This window comes from Cetorhinus maximus, chromosome 20 (genome assembly GCF_964194155.1).
Source record: "Cetorhinus maximus chromosome 20, sCetMax3.hap1.1, whole genome shotgun sequence".
NCBI lineage: Eukaryota > Metazoa > Chordata > Chondrichthyes > Lamniformes > Cetorhinidae > Cetorhinus > Cetorhinus maximus.
Genome location: NC_135898.1, coordinates 8,032,717 through 8,057,367, shown reverse-complemented (window position 1 = coordinate 8,057,367; position 24,651 = coordinate 8,032,717). Strand labels below are relative to the sequence as shown.

The 24,651-nt window shown below is 49.5% G+C and overlaps 1 protein-coding gene across 1 annotated transcript in view; it reads left to right on the top strand.

The window, feature by feature from the left end:
• Window positions 1-10,258, top strand: part of slc23a2 (solute carrier family 23 member 2) — a 66,416-nt gene extending 56,158 nt beyond the window's left edge. The window contains exons 10-14 of the mRNA XM_078565316.1: window positions 2,775-2,966; window positions 5,041-5,170; window positions 6,431-6,568; window positions 9,235-9,330; window positions 9,876-10,258. Coding sequence (XP_078421442.1) covers window positions 2,775-2,966; window positions 5,041-5,170; window positions 6,431-6,568; window positions 9,235-9,330; window positions 9,876-10,105 — 786 coding nt within the window. The 3' untranslated portion in view covers window positions 10,106-10,258. The remainder of the gene's footprint in view (window positions 1-2,774; window positions 2,967-5,040; window positions 5,171-6,430; window positions 6,569-9,234; window positions 9,331-9,875) is intronic.
• Window positions 10,259-24,651: the final 14,393 nt, after the last annotated feature.

Genomic DNA, 24,651 nt, shown 5'->3' with positions numbered 1-24,651 from the left:
TACTGATTACCATAGTCACTGTTTTATTTGCCTTTTGTTCCCAGCCTCACTCAAACCACCGTGTCCATGACATTCCCCACACAAGTGAGAGTGGATACCAGGAGCGACAGAGGGCAGATAGCCCGGCTACAGGGGAGGAGGGGGCAGATAGCCCGGCTACAGGGGGAGGGGAGGAGGGGGCAGATAGCCCGGCTACAGGGGGAGGGGAGGAGGGGGCAGATAGCCCGGCTACAGGGGGAGGGGAGGAGGGGGCAGATAGCCCTGCTACAGGGGAGGGAGGGGGGGCAGATAGCCCTGCTACAGGGGGGAGGGGAGGAGGGGGGCAGATAGCCCTGCTACAGGGGGAGGAGGGGGCAGATAGCCCTGCTACAGGGGGAGGGGGGGGCAGATAGCCCTGCTACAGGGGGAGGAGGGGGCAGATAGCCCTGCTACAGGGGGAGGAGGGGGCAGATAGCCCTGCTACAGGGGAGGGGGGAGGAGGGGGCAGATAGCCCTGCTACAGGGGGAGGAGGGGGCAGATAGCCCTGCTACAGGGGAGGGAGGAGGGGGCAGATAGCCTGCTACAGGGGGGAGGGGCAGACGGGAGAGGGGGCAGATAGCCCTGCTACAGGGGGAGGAGGGGGCAGATAGCCCTGCTACAGGGGGAGGAGGGGGCAGATAGCCCTGCTACAGGGGGAGGAGGGGGCAGATAGCCCTGCTACAGGGGGAGGGGGGGGCAGATAGCCCTGCTACAGGGGGAGGAGGGGGCAGATAGCCCTGCTACAGGGGGAGGGAGGGGGCAGATAGCCCTGCTACAGGGGAGGAGGGGGCAGATAGCCTGCTACAGGGGGAGGGAGCAGGGGAGGGGAGGGGCAGATAGCCCTGCTACAGGGGGAGGAGGGGGCAGATAGCCCTGCTACAGGGGGAGGAGGGGGCAGATAGCCCTGCTACTGGGGAGGGGAGGAGGGGAGATAGCCCTGCTACAGGGGGAGGGGGCAGATAGCCCTGCTACAGGGGGAGGGGAGGAGGGGGCAGATAGCCCTGCTACAGGGGGAGGGGGAGAGGAGGGGGCAGATAGCCCTGCTACATGGAGGGGGAGGGGGCAGATAGCCCTGCTACAGGGGGAGGGGAGGGCAGATAGCCCTGCTACATGGAGGGGGAGGGGGCAGATAGCCCTGCTACAGGGGGAGGAGGGGGCAGATAGCCCTGCTACAGGGGGAGGGGGCAGATAGCCCTGCTACATGGAGGGGGAGGGGGCAGATAGCCCTGCTACAGGGGGAGGGGAGGGGGCAGATAGCCCTGCTACATGGAGGGGGAGGGGGCAGAAGCCCTGCTACATGGAGAGGAGGGGGCAGATAGCCCTGCTACATGGAGGGGGGGGCAGATAGCCCTGCTACAGGGGGAGGAGGGGGCAGATAGCCCTGCTACAGGGGGAGGAGGGGGCAGATAGCCCTGCTACAGGGGGAGGAGGGGGCAGATAGCCCTGCTACAGGGGGAGGAGGGGGCAGATAGCCTGCTACAGGGGGAGGAGGGGGCAGATAGCCCTGCTACATGGAGGGGGGAGGGGGCAGATAGCCCTGCTACATGGAGGGGGAGGAGGGGGCAGATAGCCCTGCTACATGGAGGGGGAGGGGGCAGATAGCCCTGCTACAGGGGGAGGAGGGGGCAGATAGCCCTGCTACAGGGGGAGGAGGGGGCAGATAGCCCTGCTACATGGAGGGGGAGGGGGCAGATAGCCCTGCTACAGGGGGAGGAGGGGGCAGATAGCCCTGCTACATGGAGGGGGAGGGGGCAGATAGCCCTGCTACATGGAGGGGGAGGGGGCAGATAGCCCTGCTACATGGAGAGGAGGGGGCAGATAGCCCTGCTACATGGAGGGGGGGGCAGATAGCCCTGCTACAGGGGGAGGAGGGGGCAGATAGCCCTGCTACATGGAGGGGGAGGGGGCAGATAGCCCTGCTACAGGGGGAGGAGGGGGCAGATAGCCCTGCTACATGGAGGGGGAGGGGGCAGATAGCCCTGCTACATGGAGAGGAGGGGGCAGATAGCCCTGCTACAGGGGGGAGGGGGGCAGATAGCCATGGCTGGGAGGGTGGGGGGGAGGGGGGGGTTGGCAGGAGGGGTGTAACGATAACCATGAAAACCATTGTTGATTGGTGTAAAACGCCATCCGGCTGACTGATGTCCTTTAGGGAGGGAAAACTGCCGGCCTTACCCGGTCTGGCCTACATGTGACTCCAGACCCACAGCAATGTGGTTGACTCTGAAATGCCCTATGAAATGGCCGAGCACTTAGTGATGGGCAATAACCGCTGGCCTGGCCAGCGAGGTCCTCATCCCAGGAATGAATGAAAAGTAACAAGTGACCCGGAGGAGTATGAGCCAGTGGGAGCCTGACCAGTCACTGGCAGGGCAGAGTACCAGGCCACAGTGTCGAACACTGAGTGAGTCTGACTCCAGCACAATCAGACAGTGACATTGAACAGAATAAAAAGCAAATACTGCGGATGCTGGAAACCTGACATGCTGTATAAAGCTCGGCAGGTTTGGCAGCTTCTGTGGAGAGAGAAACAGAGTTAATGTTTTGAGTCAGAAAGAGCAGTCACAGCCTCCGATCAGACAGACTGGTGAAGTAAAAATGAGCCCTGTACCACCCCAGATAGGAAAGAGAAGTGAAAGGTCGGCCAGTGATCCATCAGAGACTCCAGTGTGCTCTTAACTGAGGATCTGAGGAATCTCAGCTGCGATGCCTGATGTAGTCCAATTGCCTGTGCCCCTCTGGTTTGAGATTCCAGTGGAAGAATAGGGATCAGCATCTTTTCGATGGAAGGATTTTGTGTTCTCTCCTGCCTCACGACTTGTGCTTGACTCCTGTTTGTAGGGGCATCATGATTGAAGGCTTGTCCTGTGTCCTGGATGGATTGTTTGGTACAGGGAATGGCTCGACCTCCTCCAGCCCTAACATTGGAGTATTGGGGATCACCAAGGTAAGGGTGCAAATCGTTGGCTGGTTTGTGCTCCCTTCACAGAAAGCAGGTTGCTGAAGCAACCCCAGTCATGTCTCTGGGAGCCCTAGACTTGGCTGTCGATTAGTAAGTGGCGGCGATTTGGCGATTTAAAGAGGCTCCCTTTTCTCCCATGCTTGTACCGACCCAGTGACCAGATGAAACATACTTGCCAAACCCCAACTCCAGTCTTTTTTAGCTGCACAAGGGAAATCCAGCGTTACGGGGTGGGGCAGACAGTAGAGTGGGGCTGAGGCCACAGCCAGATCAAGCACGATCTTACTGAATGGTGGAGCAGGCTCGAGGGGCCGAATGGCCTACTCCTGTTCCTAACTCCTGTGTTGCTCTGCCCTATGTAATCTGTGACCACTGGTTTTCTGATATGATCTAGCTGCAGTTCGTCTTGTTCACACTGATCTGGATAAACGTTTCTGGTCAACAAAAGCCGAAGCTAATTGGTGTCAGTTCTCACTCTTGGGTAACACTGAACCAAGAGTTGTCCAACGTGCAGACCGATTATTTGTTGAGGATTTGGTTGGGCTTTGGTTTTATTTTATTGATGTTTTCTTTTGCTTTCCACACGGTTTTGATTCTGCTGGCGAGTTTTAAAAGCCTTGTTTTGTCACAGTCTAGCAGGAGTGTTTGACCTGAAGCTTGCTTGGTCACACCCAAAATTGTGCTGCTATCTCTGAATTTTGCCTGCTCCGTTTGAGAATGCTTCTAATAATGGCAGATATCCACTGTCAGGGTGAGAGAGCATTCCAAACTGTTGGCCTGTCTGGAGGGATCCTGGTCTTGCACTGAATTGGCTCGGGACTGACCCTCCACACTGGGCTTCTTATCTGGCATCGATCCATTTCTGCTACAGATTGGAAAGGTGAGCAGGAAGAAACTCCTCAACTTCATCCACCTCCTCCAAACCTAAACCCATAGTGAGCCCTCTTTACCCACCGTCAAACAGCTAGATTCCCTGAAGGGTCCAGAATCGTCTGTCTGTTTTATACAGATATCTGATAAAACTTCACTCTGAAGGCCTCCAGATGACCCTCCCCTCACCGCCCCACCCCACACTACCAATGTGGGATGCTGAGGATCCACAGTGCGGCTTCTGAACCAGGACCCAAAATCCCAGAAGATTCAAATAGTTTTATTTTATCCAGTAATGGAGGAGAGGTTTTAGTAAACCCAACATTGATTTGTCCAATGTTTCTGGCTGCCTTTTAACACTAGGTCACCGTCTCCCTCTATCTTGTGGGTGGAGTGGCTTCTCTGCTGCTTGGAATGCTAGCTAAACAACTGTTCATTCTCTCCATTCGTGGGAGACAGTGGTGTAGGGGTAATGTCACTGGACTAGTAATCCAGAGGCCCAGGCGAATGCTCTGGTGACAAGGGTTCAAATCCCACCACAGCAGCTGGAGGAATTTAAATTCGGTCAATAAATCTGGAATTGCAAGCTAGTCTCAGTAATGGGGACCATGAAACCGTTGTCGATTGTTGATGTCACTCATGGGAAGGACGTGTGCTATCCCTACCTGGTCTGGCCTACGTGTGACTCCAGACCCACAGCAACGTGCTTGATTCTTGACTCTGAAATGGCCCAGCAAACTGCTCAGCTAAAGGGAATTTAGGGGTGGGCAACAAATGTTGGCCTTGCCAGTGCTGCTCACATCCCATGAAAGAATAATGTCCAAGTTCTTACAGGCACCCGATAGCGAGTTTGTAAATCAAGCGACAAGCCAGCCTAGGGCAGCTGACAGCAGGCCTTGAGGTGTTGTTATGTCCCAGCTTTCACTGTATATTGGAACTTGTTTTCTTCACTGTCCACCGATTCTTCACTCGTAAACACCATTCATTGATAAATAATGTCCAGGAGCTAAACCATTGCTAACCAGGAGCTGCTTCTAAATCTGGATCTCCTGTTGATCTTAGGCACAAGGAGTGATGGGCTGAATGGCTTCCTTCTTCCTGTGCAGTCCAGACTGTCTCCTGTTTTGTCATGTGAGGGCTTTCTTAGCTGACGATGCCCTCATCAGCTTTTCTTCTGTTGGTTCTTCAGGTAGGAAGCAGGAGGGTGATCCAGTATGGAGCTGCCATGATGCTTCTTTTGGGAATGATTGGAAAATTCAGTGCTCTCTTTGCATCCCTCCCAGACCCAGTCCTCGGAGCACTGTTCTGCACTTTATTTGGTAGGTTGGGACTGTTTGCCTCGGAGCTTTCTTCAGATGTCAGGTCAGCGGACCTTTTGGCAGTCGGGGTTTTGTGCCTTAGCTCATATGGCTGCTGTGTTTGGACTGAGAATCACCTGATGGTTGTGACTGAATCATTCAGTCCTGTGAGCAGGACAAGTGGCACCTTCCCACAGGGAATGAAGCAGCAAGGACTATTGACCTAGGCTGAGGGGAATAGACGCCCTGAGCAGATTACATCAAGGATAATGGAAACTAGGCAGTGACTTATCATTGGGACAACACGAACCAGCTTCTGACATACCTCGAGCACAACAGAAAGTAGGAATTGATCAACATTGAGGGCATTGAGAAATGAGGCACTGATCTCAAAGGTATAAAGAAATAGGATTTGACCTAGATTGAGGACAATGATTTACATGTAGAATCTAGGTAATGACCTACAATGAAGGCACTTGGGACTAGGTCGTGATCTATAATTAGGAATTCATCAACATCTCGGATGACAGAAACTAGCTAGTGATCTGAAATGAGGACAGCAGAAACCAAGTTATCACCTACATCTAGGGCAATGACTGACAGGGACACATTGAATCAAGTGATTTGACGGAACTAAAATATTAGAAACCACTTTGAGTCCAGCACTGTCAGAGGGTCAGTACTGAGGGAGCGCTGCACTGTCGGAGGGTCAACACTAAGGGAGCGTTGCACTGTCGGAGGGTCAACACTGAGGGAGTGCTGCACTGTCAGAGGGTCAGTACTGAAGGAGCGCTGCACAGTCGGAGGGTCAGCACTGAGGGAGCGCTGCACAGTCGGAGGGTCAGCACCGAGGGAGCGCTGCACAGTTGGAGGGTCAGCACCGAGGGAGCGCTGCACAGTCGGAGGGTCAGCACCGAGGGAGCGCTGCACAGTCGGAGGGTCAGCACCGAGGGAGCGCTGCACAGTCGGAGGGTCAGTACTGAGGGAGCGCTGCACTGTCGGAGGGTCAGCACTGAGGGAGCGCTGCACAGTCGGAGGGTCAGCACTGAGGGAGCGCTGCACAGTCGGAGGGTCAGCACTGAGGGAGCGCTGCACAGTCGGAGGGTCAGCACTGAGGGAGTGCTGCACAGTCGGAGGGTCAGCACTGAGGGAGCGCTGCACTGTCGGAGGGTCAGCACTGAGGGAGCGCTGCACTGTCGGAGGGTCAGTACTGGGGGAATGCTGCACTGTCGGAGGAACCTTTATGTAAAAGGGTTTTTTGATGAACTGTTCTTTCTGCAGGGATGATTACAGCTGTTGGATTGTCCAACCTTCAGTTTGTTGACCTCAATTCATCTCGGAACCTCTTTGTCCTTGGATTTTCCATCTTCTTTGGTCTAATGCTGCCCAGTTACCTGAAACAGAACCCTCTTGTAACAGGTAGGTTTGTGCATTCTGCCATGACTTCAATCCTGTAGCATGCTCGGGGCTAGCTGAGATGTACTGTGCAATGGATTGAACAAGTGTGCAAGTAGATGCGTGCTTTTGAGGAGTTCCCAGAGATATGCACCCTATTCCCTCAGACTTCGCTGTTCTTGAATCGACAGGCTTGATGGGCCAAATGGCCTCCTCCTATTAGCTGTGAAGCAATAATTTTCTTCTCCCAAGTCACTTTAAATGGCACTTAAATTGCCAACTGCTGAGTCCTGAGGTCTGTATTCAGCATGAGACCCACTCGAACCCTCTGTTTGCCTGATCTTTGACACCCCTGTTATTGATGCTCATTCCCTGATATAGCCACCATCTTCTTTCTCTCAAGCCTACAGATGCCCAGCTGATTAAACTGTCCACCATCACAGTGTGGTCGGACCACGGTTGGGACCCAGTCTCCTTTTCCCAGACCGTTCACTATTTCCCAATCAGCCTGGCTTCCAGTCTCTGTTATCCAACATCTCTCTGAACCCTTTTCCTTCCTCCCTGCGCCTTTGCATCCAAAGACAAAATAGCTGGGTGGTCTTGGTCAGGAACTTGCCGAGAAGCTTCACAGCCCTTTCTCCCCTGGCCCTGAATCATCATCTTTATTGAGTTTGTCCTCTATCTCCACTCCTGTTGCATCGTGCTCACCACCTGTTCCCATGAAACTGCTGACCATGTAACTGCCCGTACTGGCAGCCTAACTAACTAACTAACTCCGTAAACCCTTTAAACTACTTCAACACTCCTCTCCTTTCAAAACTATCCCTCGTCAGCAATCTCTTTTAAATAAAAAAACTGCTTCACTTCCTCTGTCTTTTCAATTCCATCACCTGTCACTTCCATCACCTCCACCCTCCCTGACTCTCCCAAAGTCTTGTCACCTCCAAAACTCATGCCCACCTTTCCATGGTTTGAGTCTCCCACCTCTTGCTCTTACAGCAGGGACAATGTCATTGGTAAACGACGTAACCTTGGTAAACTAGGCCTCCTTAACCTTCTTGACTTTTCCGTAACCTTGGGCAGGATGGTGGGGGTGTGGGGGCAGGGACTTGCTGGCTTCCACTCTGACTCATTCAATTGTCGCCTGAACATTCTCATCGACAATGGCTGCTCTTCTAAAGTAATGCTAAACAAAGGCAATGCTCAGCCGGTTTCTCATTGTGCGCGAGGGTTGCACCAGGTCCCTTACCAGCCTTTATCTTCCTGGCTACTTGTTAAAGTTGTTCACGGGATGTGGGCGTCGCTGGCTAGGCCAGCATTTATTAGCCATGCCTTGAGCAGGTGGTGACGACTTGCTGTCTTGAACTGCTGCAGTGCGTGTGGTGCAGGTACACCCACAGTGCTAACTGACACATGTTGCATGGGCAATCCATCGAGAACCATATTGGAGAGGGTTGGCTTCACATGCGTGCGACTGGACATCACTTCGATGTTTCAGTGCCCTGGCAGAGGTAGATTCTCTCCATTTTAATCAAGCTTTAAAACCAATTTCAAATCTCTTCACCACAGCAGAATTCAGCCCAGATCTGTGGGCTCGTGCCTCGTTGTATGGGTGTCTTTCTGGTTTTCTTCTCTGAATTATTTGGGCTTGTTAGTGTGGTGTCTACCTGCGAAGAAACCAAGGCTTCTGATTTGACTGTGGCACCGTCGTTTACCATTCCTCTCCCCTGCAAGTTTCAGCCGATATGTTCCTTTTGTGTGATAAGTTGCTGCGAGTTCGAGCAGATAGCGTTGCAGCGAGGGGAACACAGTTTCTGGAATCAGAGTGAACAGGCCAAACATTTTCCTCAACTTCACAGTCCTTCAACCTGATTAACAGCACAAGGACTGAGAGAGAAATGTAAATAAAACTGGGTGAATTCACCCTCAAATAAGATACAGAAAGGGAAACATTGGGGCGGGTGGGATGTTGGACTGGATTAAAAGAGAGATGCCTTAGCAAAAAAAAAATGCATTTCAGTTCTACGTTTCTAAAAAAATCTCCCACAAGAATTCAAACCTCAAGGAATGAGACTCCAAACTTAGAAAAGTTAATTTTCTCGGCCGAAGTTGTTGGTTGGCAATAACGAATATTTAGTTGTTATAAGGGTACGTGAACTTGAAATAATTTGATTTAATTTTCTGAAGAGATTTGAATTTGTATCTACTGTGCAAATAGACCAACTTCACACCACTCAATACATTGGACTGGGAAGGCAGACAGTGAGATAGCATTTCAAAAGTGGCACATCTCAGAGAGCAGCGTCAAGATGTCCTGTGTCTCTACTCGTATCTGCCCATCACATGCCATTGTTGTGCCATCAGTCACACTGATACCTATTCAGCTTGTTCTTATTTGGGCTGCAAATTACAGGCCTGCTGTAAATATACTCAAACAGAGGGACTAGAGGGTTTTTAGCAGAATCTAAAATGGACCTTAATCCATATCTATCGTGATTGGAACAAGCTGTTGAACCCACTCCTGGCTGTCTCTTCCAAGTGTCTGTATGTCTCTCACTCTCTCCCACTCACCCTCTCTCCTGCTTTCGCCCTCTGGCTAGCCCACTCTGGCTCTGGCCCACCCCGCACCCCCCTTCCCCCCCAACTCTCTCTCACTCTTTCTCACACTCCATCTTTTGTTTCTCTGACAGGTATTTCTGGAGTTGACCAAGTCCTGAATGTTCTCCTGACGACAGCAATGTTTGTAGGAGGTTGTGTTGCTTTTCTGCTGGACAACACTATCCCAGGTGGGTCTCAATATTTCAGTGATGCCCGCAGTGCAGACCCGAGTGCCTGATCCTGACCTGATAAACCATGGTAGTGAACTGGAACATCTGTATCTTCCCTGCCACCCGGCAGCCGCGGCGCCCTGCCACCCGGCAGCCGCGGCGCCCTGCCACCCGGCCGCTGCCACCCGGCCGCCGCCGCGCCCTGCCACCCGGCTGCCGCCGCGCCCTGCCACCCCACAGCCGCGGTGCCCTGTGACACCTGTACCTTCACTGGAAGTGCAGGGCGGGTCTCCCTGTTAGCCACATCCAATATTTATCCTTCAATCAACATCCCTAAAACATATGCAGTGCAGATGATCTCATTGCTCTTACTGTGATCTCACTGCATAAAATTGGCTGTTTCTCCGACATTATAACAGTGACTACACAAACATGGGCTGTGAATGAGCCTTGGGATGAACGTGTGGTGGTAAAGACATTCTTATAAATGCACCGTTTGTTTTTAAATCTGTGGAAGTAGGTACACGGTGACCTTTCATCTCTGACCTTTTCTTTCATGACAGGAACCATTGAAGAGAGGGGTCTTCGCAAGTGGAAGGCTGGAGTTACGGGGGCCAAATCTTTGGACAGCAAAGAGACTTACAACTTGCCGTTTGGCATGAAATATTTGAAAAAATACAAACTGTTCAGCTATCTGCCTATCAGCCCAACTTTCACAGGGTACGCTTGGGGCAGGTACCAGGAACAGAGCAGCATGCGACGAAGAGCTGAGGATGCAGAGGCCTCCGTATAGCATGTAGCCAGCCATCTTGTCCTCTCTCTCTCTAGTTGTAGGATTTCATTCCACTGTTCAGTTTGTGGCCTGAACAACGGGGGAGTGGGGGTGGTGGTGGGGCGATTCTGTATTCTAACACTTGCCCCAAAAAACAAAAACATAACAAGAAAAAGCAAAGTATTTTCATGTTCAGGCTGGGACCGGAGCCGAGTCTGCATCTTATGTCCATTTGAAGCCCTGTGCGGGTGCCCTGTGTTACTGCATGGTGGGACCTCATCACTCACCATTCTCAATATTGCCAGAACAGTGCCGGATGGCCTCGTTTCCCTCCCCTTCCCCCCACCCACCCCAAATCCCGACGTAATGCTGACCTACCACACACCCCTTTCTATTACAGTGGAGCATGGGAGAACGGTGGGGCTGGTTGATGCAGAGTAGGCATGTAAAATCCTGTCTGTGTCTGTGTTTGTGTCTCTGTGTGTGTGTGTGTGTGCGCGTGTGTGTGTGTTCGTTCCCCCGGGGGTATCAGCAAAAATGCCCTGAGTGAGCTAAGGCCATTCAGCCCCTTGTGCCTGCCTGCCTGATGCTTCAGCTCATCCAGCCCAACTCCATCCCCGCCAATTCATTCCAAACGTTTCAGATCCTTGACTTGAAGACTGGCTCTCCCAGGATCTGTCTTTTTCTCCACTGTGCACTCATTCCAGTGTTTGGTTCTATTTGGCCTGAATTGCTCCTTGTCCATTTGTAAAGCCATGTAATATTTGATATATACCTCTGTGAGGTCCTTGTTTAAACTTTCTTATACATTGTAGCACTTCAGCCAGCCTCCTGTCTGCTTGTTGCTCAGCTACTTATTGCTACTCTCTGCAGACCTTAGAAAACGCACTGTGGTGCATTACATAGACAATGTGAAATCCAGACTGATGGTAGAGGTTTCAGCCGGGAACCTTGTCTGCCTGCTGCTCCCTGTGCTCATTCTCACTCTTGTCTCCCTCTCTGCCTAGTATCATTCGTTCACTTCCCCCCTCTTCCCTTGTAAGCCTTTGCATTGCCATTTGATCTCCCTGCTGGCACAACAGGAACAGAGCTGAATCCTGGAGGAATAGCTTGCCTTGCCCCCCTGCCCTCCCCCCGCATTGGTCTGCCGCTACTGCTCTCCCAAATCGGGCTGATTGGCAGATGTGACGAGCTGACAACTCTGTTGCTGACCTTTGTGGATTGAGAAGTTCAGCATGGATAGGGGAGGTGCAGAGAAAGAGAGACACAGAGACAGACCGAAAGAGAGAGACACACACACAGGCAGACCGTGAGAGACAGACAGACACACACACACACACACACACACACACAGACCGAGAGAGAGAGACACACAAACACACAGAGACAGACCGAGAGAGAGAGAGAGAGACACACACACAGAGACAGACCGAGAGAGAGAGAGACACACACACACAGACAGACCGAGAGAGAGAGAGACACACACAGAGACAGACCGAGAGAAAGAGAGAGAGACACACACACAGAGACAGACCGAGAGAGAGAGAGACACACACACAGAGACAGACCGAGAGAGAGAGAGACACACACAGAGACAGACCGAGAGAGAGAGAGAGACACACACACAGAGACAGACCGGGAGAGAGACAGACAGACACACACACACACACACACAGACAGACCGAGAGAGAGAGACACACAAACACACAGAGACAGACCGAGAGAGAGAGAGACACACACACACAGAGACAGACCAAGAGAGAGAGAGAGAGACACACACAGAGACAGACCGAGAGAGAGACACACACACAGAGACAGACCGAGAGAGAGACACACACACAGAGACAGACCGAGAGAGAGAGACACACACAGACAGACCGAGAGAGACACACACACACAGACAGACCGAGAGAGACACACACACACAGACAGACCGAGAGACACACACACACACAGAGACAGACCAAGAGAGAGAGACACACACACAGAGACAGACCGAGAGAGAGACACACACACAGAGACAGACCGAGAGAGAGACAGACACACAGAGACAGACCGAGAGAGAGACACACACACACAGAGACAGACCGAGAGAGAGACACACACACACAGAGACAGACCGAGAGAGAGACACACACACAGACAGACCGAGCGAGAGACACACACACAGACAGACCGAGAGAGAGACACACACACAGACAGACCGAGAGAGAGACACACACACAGACAGACCGAGAGAGACACACACACACAGACAGACCGAGAGAGAGACACACACACACACAGACCGAGAGAGACACACACACGCAGAGACAGATCTCAGCTGGTATTCAGGATTGAACCCACACCGCTGGCAACATTCTGCATCACACTCTCACCATCGAGCTAACTGAGTTCACCAACCTCCACTGGGGTGGTGAGTGGAACAGCTTGGCTAGGGACGCGGCAAGTTCTGGAGGACTAGTCTTCAGTACTATTGCTGGAATATTGTCAGGGCCCATAGCCTTTTCAGTATCCAGTGCCTTCAACCATTTCTTTATATCACAGAGAGTGAATCGAATTGGCTGAAACTGGCGCCTTTGATGCTGGGGTCTTGGTACTTCTGGCTGAAGGTTGTAGTAAATGCTTCAGCCTTATCTTTTGCACTGATGTGCTGGGCTCCCTCATCATTGAGGATGGGGATATTTGTGGAGCCTCCTCCTCCAGTGAGTTGTTTAATTGTCCACCACCATTCATGACTGGATGTGGCAGGACATCAGAGCTTAGATCTGGCCCGTTGGTTGTGGGATCGCTTAATCTTAGACAGTCCTTCAGGATCGAGGATAACTTGCTTCCATTCTGGTTCTGAGGTGGCTGCGAAGTCCAGTGAGTGACCTGCAGACTGTCTCACATCTGGGCTGAGTGGTGCTTGAAGGGTTGGATAGATAGGTTGTTTGGATGTTTATGTGCATCTAGCAATGCCTTGGCTTGGCCTCTGTACATTCCTGACTAAGTCTTTCCGTGTGCTTGTTGCCTTCCCAAATGGGCCTTTTCCCTTTTGAGTGGTCACAAGCCAGGAACTCCAGTGAGTCAGCAGGGGCGTTTCACCTCCTCGTGGGTACATTGAAGACACCCTAAAGTGTTTCCTCTCTTCCCTCTGAGCGCAGTGGTAATGCCACAGTCAATATCCTCAGTGCGATGATCACTCCTATCTGTATTGTCATGGACAGAGAGACCGCTGAGGGTTTGGGGGCATTGTTGGGGAAATGCAGTTTAGTGACAGGTCAGCAGTGAATAGTGAGAAAGCCTTGCGGGGCTAAATGGCTGCTTCTTGATTCTCTGAGTCACATATAGGCCAGCCTAGCTCGAGATGGCCGATTTCCTTCCCTAAAGAATATTAGTGAACCGGGTTGGTTTTTACTGAAAGCTTTGCATCCATGGTCAGCTGGGTGCATATGGAGCAAGGTCTCTGTTTTTGGGGTATCTTGGACTGAGCAGATCCACGTCCAGTCAGGGGGAAGGGAAGGAAGTGGGGCTCAGCTTGCACCCTCCACGACTTCCCATCAACGCTGCTCTCACTCAGTCTCTCCATGTTTGTGTGTGGCATTATCCAAAACTGTGTGTCTTAAATACTAACTTCCTGCAGAGGTTTCCAAGTCTTTGACCTCAGGTTGTGATGAATCTCCCTGAACAAGAGTGCAATGGGATTGATTGATCCTTTGCCTGAATGCCATTGAGTTCACATGCTCGGAGAGGCTAGCTAACTTCTGCTTGAGCTATACCTTCCTCTTGCTCACAGTGCTCCACATCTCCCTCTATTGTAACCATTATCAACAAACATGAGCACGGTTGGCTGCTTATTCATGTAGAAAACATGACTGTGTCTCCGCATCAGGTGCTTCAAATAGTCTTTTCACTGACTCTTGGGACACAGTGTCCAGGAACCAACCCATTTTGCTCTTTGTGGCCTCCATGCTCAAGTTAACATTGATCAGTTTGAACCTTGATGACCTGAGCAATGGAGGCCTGTTTGTCCTTTCTCCTGAGACCTTCCTCCCATGAGGAAAACCCTTGTGTTTGTTGAGATTTTAACATGGCCCCCAAAGGTAAGTGAACCCTGAGGGTGTTGCATTGATGTAGCAGGGTAGCTGGCAGAGTAAAGTGTCCATGAAGTCTTAAAATCACCACCCCTGATTATCAGATCGTGGTAGACGACAGCAAAACGTCTCATCAGCAAACCAGGCTGAGCTGGCAGTAACTCGCATCTCATTTTTCAGGATTTAATTTGATGGTTTTGATTTAATGGGATCACCAGAGCGACTGAAGAGTTCTGCTTGATATAACCTCCGTCCCATTGAGCAGACAAGATGGTTGTAGCCCAGCCTGTCACGCGGCGGGTGAATGGGAGTCAAAAACTATCAGTGTGAAGGCTAGCTGGGGGCGAGGGGGTGTGCGTGGGGAGAATCTCCTCCTGCTGAGGGCCACCATCACAGCAACAGAAATTTGAAGAAGTTTGCCCTGTGTTCCTCCAGTTCTGGCCCCTTGTGCAGGCCCAGTTTCAATCACTTCACCATGGGCGGCCATGCCTTCAGTTGCCTGAATCCTAAGCTCTGGAATCCCCTCCCTCAACCTCTCAGCCTCTCACTCCTCAATTTCAGACCCTTCCTTAAACCTACCTCTTTGACCAAGCTTTTGGTCACCTAACTGAATATCTCCTTTTGTGTCTCTTAATAACGCTCTTGTGAATAACCCAGGGATATCTTACCAAGGTGAGGCATTACGTTGTTTATAAAGTGCTGTATATCTGTCAGTCAATCACCATGATAGTAAAGTGTTACCAATGTCAACAAGAACACACGGTGCTGAGTAAAATTGTGTCGAGTGCTTGATGTGGATGCTTTGCGTTGTTTGGGAACTTGGTGGCTTTCCCTCTTGTTTGTTTGCTAACACCCACCTCGCCATTTGATGTATTTATTTAATGGGAATGCTGATGTGGAGGGGGCTGCCCACTTGGGGAAATCACTAACCCTGTTTGAACAAGGCCTGGAGCCGCAGGACACTTGTCACCATCCAAGACAGGCCCAAGGTTGTTGGGGACAGAGATGGCGAATGCAGTATTTCACCATGGCTTTTTCACAGATGCCATGTACTTTCATGTGCAAAGAGTCGTGTTTAGTTGTTTGGCAGTGTTTCTCAGCTCTGCCCACCTGTGGGTGCTGTAGCACCCTCCTCTCCTCTATTTGCCGATGGATCTGACGAGAATGCTACCCAGTCCAGCCCCTTCCTTTCGGGACGGGGGGGATCAGTAATGTCACAATCCCAGTGACGAGCAAGTACACACAAGGGAGTGTTGGGGTGAAGGCAGCTTGGCTCTTTGAGTGCCCCCGCTTTGTGGCCACCTTTGTGGTCAGTCACTGGTGGAGTTGGTGCTTGTGTGCAAGGAAGGGTTTGTCAGGAAGATCCCTGCCCGCCCATGTGTAGGTGCCCCTTTCTTGGTACCCAGTCTCAATCTTGCACATTGGTACTGTGTCAAAAACAGCCCAATTGCTGATGTTATTTCATGGGTCAATGTTGAGGGAGGGTACAGGGACCTCCCAGAGAGCGCCCTCCCATGAGAATGTACCCTGCTTTTGGATTGACATGGGTGGCAAAGTTTAAGTTTAAAAAAAATTTTTTTTTTATATCCCTCTCTTCAAGGAGCCCCTGTCAATCCCCATGGCTTTGGCATGTGGCATCTTGTGCCTGGCACCATTCCGACAAGCTCCCTCAAACTGGGTCCATCTGGATTGAACCGTTCCCCCTTCCTCTCTCTCTCTTTCTCCCCGTCTCTCGGGCCCAGTTGCAAGTCTATTGCGTTGACTCAGGTTGATCAGCCAGGTAAAGTGGGCAGCTTGGCTTTGTGAGGTGGAGAGTGATGGGCGACCCAGCCACCTGTGCTCCTTGGCAAGAGCCTAGTGTTGGGGCTGAGTGAGTGTCGGATGTTTCCTGGGACAGCGAGTGGGGTAAAGGGGCACTAAGCACCTGAGATGGTATCCAAGGGGGTCTGGCTAGAAAAGGAGCCAGCATCAATTCTTGGCTGGACAGTTTGACCAAGACCTGAGGAAGTGGTCCCCTCGGATTGGGAAAATTTGCAGGAGCCTCCTATTGCCCCTCTGGAGCAAGTGTGTACACTCCTACGCATGCTGGCCATCCACATGGATGTATCAGTCAGGGGCTGCAGATGCCTATCGACCAGGAAATGAAGTGAACTGTGGCTGTTGTGTTGGTGAAAAGTAGGCTGCTGCATTCTGAATCATAACGTCAGTGTTTCCAGTGGGAGATGGAAGTTGGTGCTCCGAGCTGTTTACAGGGCTGAATTGGCATCTCGTCAGACAACTCTTCACCTTGAGCAAGACTCCACAAGCCTGCTTGCCTGAGAATCCAAACTGTTGCTTCACACAGTCGACCCAGACTTGCATTTCTGAGTGTGCTCACAAGTATGTAGATAACCTGCATTTTTTCTGGACCTCGATATTGTTGGTGCTGCTATGGCGGGGGGAGAGAGAGAGCCGGGGACGATCTTTTGCAATCTTGGCCCAGTTCAGTTCAAGGTCTGTTTGCACAAGCTGGTCTGATGGGGCATGACTGTGAGCAGAGTCTCATATTCCCGGCCACAGCTATGCCCGTTTGCAAACCTTGGCCGAGGTGGGCACTGTGAAAATGCCATGTGACCATTGTCATGCTGGGCGACAGGGCCATGAGTCAGTTACCCAGGAAACACTGTGTATTGGTATTCTGTTTTGTTCGGATTTTTTAATATATATTTATCAAACTATCCATCTGGTAAAATGGCCGCACCATGTCTGAAACTGGCACCTTTGGAAATGGGTATGGCTTATAGAATCTTTTTGTCGTATGTCACAGGGACAAGCTGATTAGGCTGACATGAGCTCATTTAGTGACGTGGCCTGTGACCTATGCAGTCCAGTTCTTCTGCATATCAGCACAATGCATCAAGCGTTAAAAAAGAGAGCCACAAAAGTATATTCCAGCCACTAAATCCGGATGTCAGGACTGAGAGCTGTCTTCCCCTCACTGCCTCTGCTTTCAATCAATGTCAGTTCGTGTCTCCTGATATTTGGAACTGCACCCCTTTCTGAGAGAGTAATCTTTAATCCTGACTCCAGCCCTCCCCACCGATCAGCAAGCAATCTGTTTGCAAAAAAGGGACCGGCTTTTGAATTTTCCCCAGCAATGAATATCCTTTTATGAAAAGCAAAGCACTGCAGATGTTGGAAATCTGAAACAAAAACTGGAAACGCTGGGAAAAGCTCAGTAGGTCTGGCAGCACCTGTCGGGAGAGAGACAGTTAATGTTTCGAGTCTGTGTGACTCCTCAGAGAAGATTCTCTTGTGACCACTTCTTGTGCCACTTGCTCATTGCAGCAAACCATTGTGATGGGATGAGTCAGGAAGTGAGTACAGAGAGCACGTGTAGCGAATTCAAGCTGATTCCGTTTGGAACCAGGTGCAATAAGACCGTCCGAAAAGAGCAGCTTCAATCTTGCAAAATGACACTGGGTTAAAAAGGGAGCCTTGGAAAGGACCCTGTGCAAATGCAACAGCTCACCCTGTTCACAGACAGCTTGTTTGCTTCCCAGCCTTTTGATTAGGCATTCACTACTGAGCAAAAAGTGGTCAAGAAGTGTGTCCTTAGAGATGGAAAGGACTCTTGCATTTACAGAGAACAAGAGAATAAGTGGGATTGGTCTCCACGCCCCTTCCCCGCAGCCTGACCCTTGGGGTGACAGGTAGGGTGGAGATTTGGGCTGTGGAATCGTGCTGTGCCTCACATTGGATGGGAACTGATTGATAGGTGCCAGTTTCAGGAAGCTATGTGGCAGTGTTTAGTCTGTAACAGTCCATGTTTGTTCTCAATAAAACGATGTACTATCTATTCAGCTGCAAGGGTGGTTTAGGAATTGTTTTGATGCTGTTGTTGCCCGTGTTTGTTATGAAGCAATCTTGTATTTCAGCTTTCTAACCCTGTTAACTCGAGATCAGCATGTAGAACTACAGACAAAAATTCAACTGCATTTTTCTAACATTGCGTCATTAACTTATGTGAAATCTATTAAAATGCCTGTGATGTCTTCACTGGATTTAATGGGGCCATTGTAGAACCATAGCTGTTAATCTACTCATTCCAAGTTTGTTCAATGATTAAAGAGAAAAATTGTTGTAAACTTGATGATGGAACAGTTTCCTCCTCGTTCTTAGCAAACCTGTCACCCCATCTGCCTTCATTGCACCTAGACACTACTCTACCACCACGGGCGTTCAATTTTGGAATGATGTTAAGGCTTTGGACATGGTACCCAAGATATTTTTGGAATGGCTCCAGGGATGAGGGATTACACTGACGTGGTTGGAGTGGAGAAGCATGGGTTCCTTGCCTTTACAGATGGGAAGATTAAGAGAAGATTTTGTAAAGACATTTAAAATCACGAAGGGTTTAGATTGAGTGAATGCAAAGAAACTGTTTCCAACGGTTGAAGGATCAGTAACCACGGGCACAGATTGAAGGTGACATGACCATTAAGATTTGGAAGCACTGCCTGATAGGGTGGTCAACACAGATTCCATGGCTTTCAAAAGGGAATTGGAGAAATACTTGAAGTGGAACGGTTTGTAGAGCTAGAGGTAAGGAGCCAGAAGCGGGACTAACTGGAGTGCTTTTCCAAAAGATGGATGCTGAGCTGATGGGCTAAATGGCCTTGTTCAGTGCTGGACTATTCCTGTCCACTCTACCCCCTGCTAGCGTGAAAGTGTGTTTCTGAGAGCTACAAAGAAACAGGTGAACTTTGACCCACGTCCTGGCTGGAGTTAGCGCGTGTTCTTGATGCTAATCTGAAAGACAGGCGATCACAAAGTGTTTCATAGACAATCAGTACTTGTGCACTATAGTTGTTGTTGTAATATAAGAAATGCAGCAGTCAATTTGCACTCAGCAAGCTCCCCCAAACAGCAATATGATAACCAGATAATTTGCATGCACCTGATGGGGCTTCCAACAGTATAGCAATCTCTCAGCACTGGGAGGGTGACCCTAGATTATGTGGCCAAGAACCTACACAATCTTCTGACTGGGTGGGTAGTATGCCACTAAGCATTGCTGCTACTCTAGGTAAGGAAAAGACAGCAAGTTGTTTTGGGTTGCACCCTACCCCCTCAACCCACCCCATTTGTGGTAAAGTTGGGCGCTGAAGACGAGATTTTACTCCATGCTGATGCCTCAAAGCTAATGGTGAAGGAGAGGGAACTTTTCCTGGTCAGTGATTTGTGCTGGACGTAGCTAAGTGGGTGAAGATCAGCTGAAACAGGATAGGACTTGACTGTAACCCTATCTTATCCTGGCTCTCACACCAGTAATAGGAAACAGAAAGCAGAGGAACGATAGCATAATACCAATCAGCATCTTCGAAAGACATGTTGTGCCCAGTGTCACTCTAGGGTGGAGATTGGAAAGGTGGGTCATCCAAAAGGCGGGTCACCTCCGAGAGCCAGGCTGGGGGAAACTGGCACAATGTTGCTCGTTAGGCCATACGCTTGATGTCCAGTGTCCAGATCTATTCAAGTTACAGTTGCCTTGATTGCTTCCCTGCCCAAATCCAAATTGACCCCAGCAAATATCTTCGGAACAGGTGCATGAAGGGTGGACGACATTGAAAACTCAAGGGCTCACAGCACACTCCCACTTCATCCTTTACTGTTCTGGCCTTCAAACGGCACTGACTCATGAGAACATAAAGCAGCATATCTCTCTTACTCTGCTTTTCCCAGAAGAATTTTACAAGCTCTTTGATCACAGTATGTCAAGGCTGGGGTTTGAAGGATTCAGGTTGTATCAGTTCACTGCCAAACAAAGCTGTGCTTTAGTGATGGAACAAAGACTTGGATTCACAAAGCACTTTATTCTTATCGACCACAAGGCTTCACAACTGATGTCATTAAGGCAAATACAGACAAAAATCCAAATCAGATGTTTGAAAGTAAAATTATTCCCTCTTCTTCAAATTGCGTTGTGGGATTTTACAATCCGCTGGAACAAGCAGCTAGGGAAATGGTTCAATATCTTATCAAAAGGATGGAACACACTCAATGTCAACCGTGTTGATTTGTTCATGTCTTGGAACTTGCATAATACAGAGCCAAGAGTGCCATGAACTAATGCCAAGTACCACTTGATCTCAATCTCTGGAGGTCATTCTTTCTTCTGTCAAACACGGGCATTCCTCATGTCTTCATTCATTCTCTGCTGTGTAGCTTTATTGTTTCAGTTTTGACATTAATAATGCTGGAAGTTTGTTGCAATGTTTTTCCAATTAATCAAATGCAATGTCTTTGATGTTGAACATAGCCAGTTCACTGTTCTTCTTCAGGGATTTAGTCTTGCTGGGCTGATACCAATTAACAATTCAACATTTTTTTTTTTTGCTGTTCATGGGATCTTGCTGTGCATGTAATGGCTGCTCTCATCAGCTACCGAGCATCAGTCACGACACTTCAATGTGCTATTGTTGCGTTTCAAGTGCATTCAAGTATCGCTTTGAATTTCTAGATCACAAGATTGGGCTTGATAGTGTTTTTCACATTCCAAAAATGACCAGGAGGTCAGCAACTCCTTTGCAATTCCTAAATCCTTTCTTTTACCTGCTGCATTCAAAAGGTTTTGAACTCAGTTTTCTTGAAATAATCCTCTCAAAGTTTCACTGGTAAAGTTCATTGAACGTGGCATGAAAAGAAGTAAAGCATTGAGGGGATTCAGAAAGCTTCTCAATAAATGAAGTAAACATGAAATTAATTTCAGCTCCATACATGCCTGTACAAGCTCGTAAATTCTATCCATACTACCCCATGTGGAGTTTGGTCAATGTGAAGTTTTGATAACCCATGCAACAGTAATTAGAACCATAACTATTTGGAGCCTGAAGAAGGACATTCATCCCAACCTGCTGGTGCCAGCTCTTTGCTCAACCAATTCTACTGCTCTGCGCTCTCCCTATGGGTAACATAGAGTAATACCTCACAGAAGGAGGCCATTCAACCCACCCTGTTGGTGCCAGCTGTTTTCTTAAGCAACCCTACTGCCCTGCGTTCTCCCTATAGGCAACATAGAATGAAACTTCGCAGAAGGAGGCCATTCAACCCATTGTTGCTGTTCTGGCTCTTTGGTGGAGCGTTAGAATTGATCCCATAGTTCTGTTTTTTTTCCATCAAGTTTTTACCAATGTTCCAAGTTGCCAGTGACTCTGCTTGCAGTGCCCTCTCAGGTGGTGCATTCCAGATCAAAGCTTTCTTGGCCTACAACTTGCCAAGCACTGCTGCTGATGTGTACGACATCTGCCTGCCAGTCCAAACCTTGGCAATATAGCGGTGGCTGTTTTGTACGTCACTCAGACCCAGATTTGGGACTCTATTCAGACTTTCAGGTGTAAAGATGTGAAACAATGACAAACACGGGAATCATACATTCAGTACCAAGTCCCTGCTTTACAGCCACAGAAAGGAAGAGGTGAGCTGAGGAGGGTTTGTGATGAAGCGTCCAATGCGGTGTCACTACTGATGACTCGAACAAGGAACTATAATAACAAAGTTTTGATGGGGTGGGGTGGAGGCGGGGGAAGAGGCACTTTTACTGTCCAAAGGGACAGGATTTTCTTCCTCGTATTCCATTGAATTTGTCTCTGTCTGTCTTGATACTGGTGATTATTGGATATAATTCCATGCATCAGCCTGCCTTCTGCTAACTCATTCATTCTTCATCCCTACTTTGATGCCCATTCTGACAGCACCTCAATTTGAAAATCCTCATGCTTGTTTTCATGCCCCTCAGTAGATGCACCTTCCCATTTTCCATGTCTCTGTAGCCGCCTGTCATTTTCGGAGATCTCAGTGCCCCTCTAATTCTGGCCCCTTGCCCAGCACTGACTTTCATCACCTCCCCTTTGGTGTCTGCACTTTCAGGGCCCCACCCTCTGGAATTCCCTCCCTAAACATCTGCATTCCCACTCTTTACCCTTCTTAAAACCTACCAATCTGTCCAAGCTTTTGGCGAAGTCTTCTGTGGCTTAGTGCCGAATTTTATTTGATCGTTTTTTAAAAATTTATTCATGCATGGGATGCGGCTGTCACTCCATTGGCCAGCATTTACTGTTCATTACTAATAGCCCTTCAGAAATTCATCAATTCATCAAGGCTCCTTCGACAGCACCTTCCAAACACACAACCGCTACCATCTAGAAGGACAAGGGCAGCAGATGGGAACACCACCACCTGGAAGTTCCCCTCCAAGCCACACACCATCCTGACTTGGAAATATATCGCCGTTCCTTCACTGTTGCTGGGTCAAAATCCTGGAACTCCCTCTCTAACAGCACTGTGGGTGTACCTACACCACATGGACTGCAGCAGTTCAGGAAGGCGGCTCATTGTCGGCTTTTTTTATGTTTGTTCACAGGAGGTGGGCTTCGCTGGCTGGGCCAGCATTTATTGCCCATCCCTAGTTGCCCTTGAGAAGGTGGGGGTGAGCTGCCTTCTTGAACCGCTGCAGTCCTTGTGGTGTAAGTACACCCACAGTGCTGTTAGGGAGGGAGTTCCAGGATTTTGACCCAGCGACAGTGAAGGAACGGCGATATATTTCCAAGTCAGGATGGTGAGTGACTTGGAGGGGAACTTCCAGGTGGTGGTGGTCCCATCTGTCTGCTCCCCTCCTGATAATGCTCATGTGAAATGCCTTGGAACATTTTACTGAGTTAAATGTGCAGCATAAATGCTAGTTGTCATTTTTGGATCAGCATCACTAGACATTCATCCAACCCAGCCCTCCCTTCAGTAATCCCGAGAGAGATGAAGGGAAAAACCCAGGGACAATGACGGAAGAAATACTTGGAAAAATCTGGCTGGGACCCCTGCCTGATCGAAGCCAGTTAAGAAGATGGCAGGGATGTTGGGTTGGCGAACTGTTAATCCAGTTCTCTCTATGATACGATCTCTGCTTTGAGCTACCAGCCTGTATTCTGCCACCTGGGCAGGCTAATACATTGAATTGTAGGAGAGAAGTCAGCACAGTTTGGAGTGAGCTGCCCCTGACTACTGGTCCATTGATTTATTCCAGTGCTAAGTCCAATCTAAACTATTACAAGATGTGAATCTGACCCCTGTTATGAAATAATAAATGCACCATTATTCCTGTCCACTGAACATGGAATGTGACTGCACTAAACATTGAGGTAAGTGATCCAATTAAGGTGGAATTATTTCTTGCTGTGCCATGTAAAAATGGTAATGTTCCCTGCTGATGTTTGCAGACTGAAAGCTGGCTGATCGCTGGACAAGCCTTCATTAATAATGATGCACCATGTTTGTCGGGTACTTTCACACTGTACAGTGACTGGAGACTTCGAACAGTCAGCCAAGTGCCTGAATGTAAAAACACCTCTTTGAAAATTCCTAGACTCCCAAAATCTGGCCTGAGGGCAGATGTGTTTTTAATGGGTTTTTCGGGATGCCAGGTCTCAGACACATTTACTTTTGGCTTTTTATAAAAAAAAATGTTTCCTCAGGAGGTGGGGAAGAATTTATTGCCCATCCTGGTTGACCCTGGCCAGCCCCCTCCACCCTCCACCCCACACCCCACACCCTCCCCCTCAAAACCGCTGCAGTCCCGCCAGTGTGATAATGTTGCTTCCAGCTGGTTGGACAGATCCCTGCCCGGGGAGGGGGAGGGGTACAGAGAGGGTGTCTTTTAAAAAGTGCCTTTCCATTGCCAGTTTCCAGCCAGTACCAGTCCCAAAGAAGATGGCAAAGTAGCACCACAAGCCGGGGGAATCGAAGGTTCAGTCCTATACTGACTGACAGAGAACTGTCATGAGCGGGATGGAAGTGGTGCACAGTCGATCCAGCCCCATTACTCCACAGGTTGCACCATTAGGTTAAATATTCAATTCAGTCATTAAAATGGCCAATGATTTACCTACACTACTGTTACCCAGAGTGAAAGAGACTTTAACCAGGCTTATTTCAATAAACAACAAACTTATCAGTTAATTATAAAAACAGTCTTGTCGAATAGAAAGGTGAAGCTTATTGACACAGTATGGAGTATGAAATGATACTAATCACTCTTTCGAAATACCCTAAATCACACACCTACACACACACATACCCGCACCTACACACAAACACATACACACGCACATGGACACAAACAGACACACAGACACACATGGACACATACACAAGCACACACACACCACACACACACACGCAAAAACAATGAAATAAAATAGAAATGGAGGAATTCTGTCCATGGTTAAAAGCCAGTGGTTCAAAGGCAAAGGATAGATGGTGGAGTGCGGAAAATGAGTCCGGTTTATACGGCTGGTCTCTCAGCGCTGATCCGCAAAACAATCAATGACTCTGGCACTGCTTTTCAGGCGGCCTCAAGGAATACTTGAGGGTACTCTATTCCAGGATGTAGAGCAACTCAGGAGTAGCTTATATTCACTTTCAGCCGTGGACTGGCTCTGGAATTCAAAAAGGCTGTTG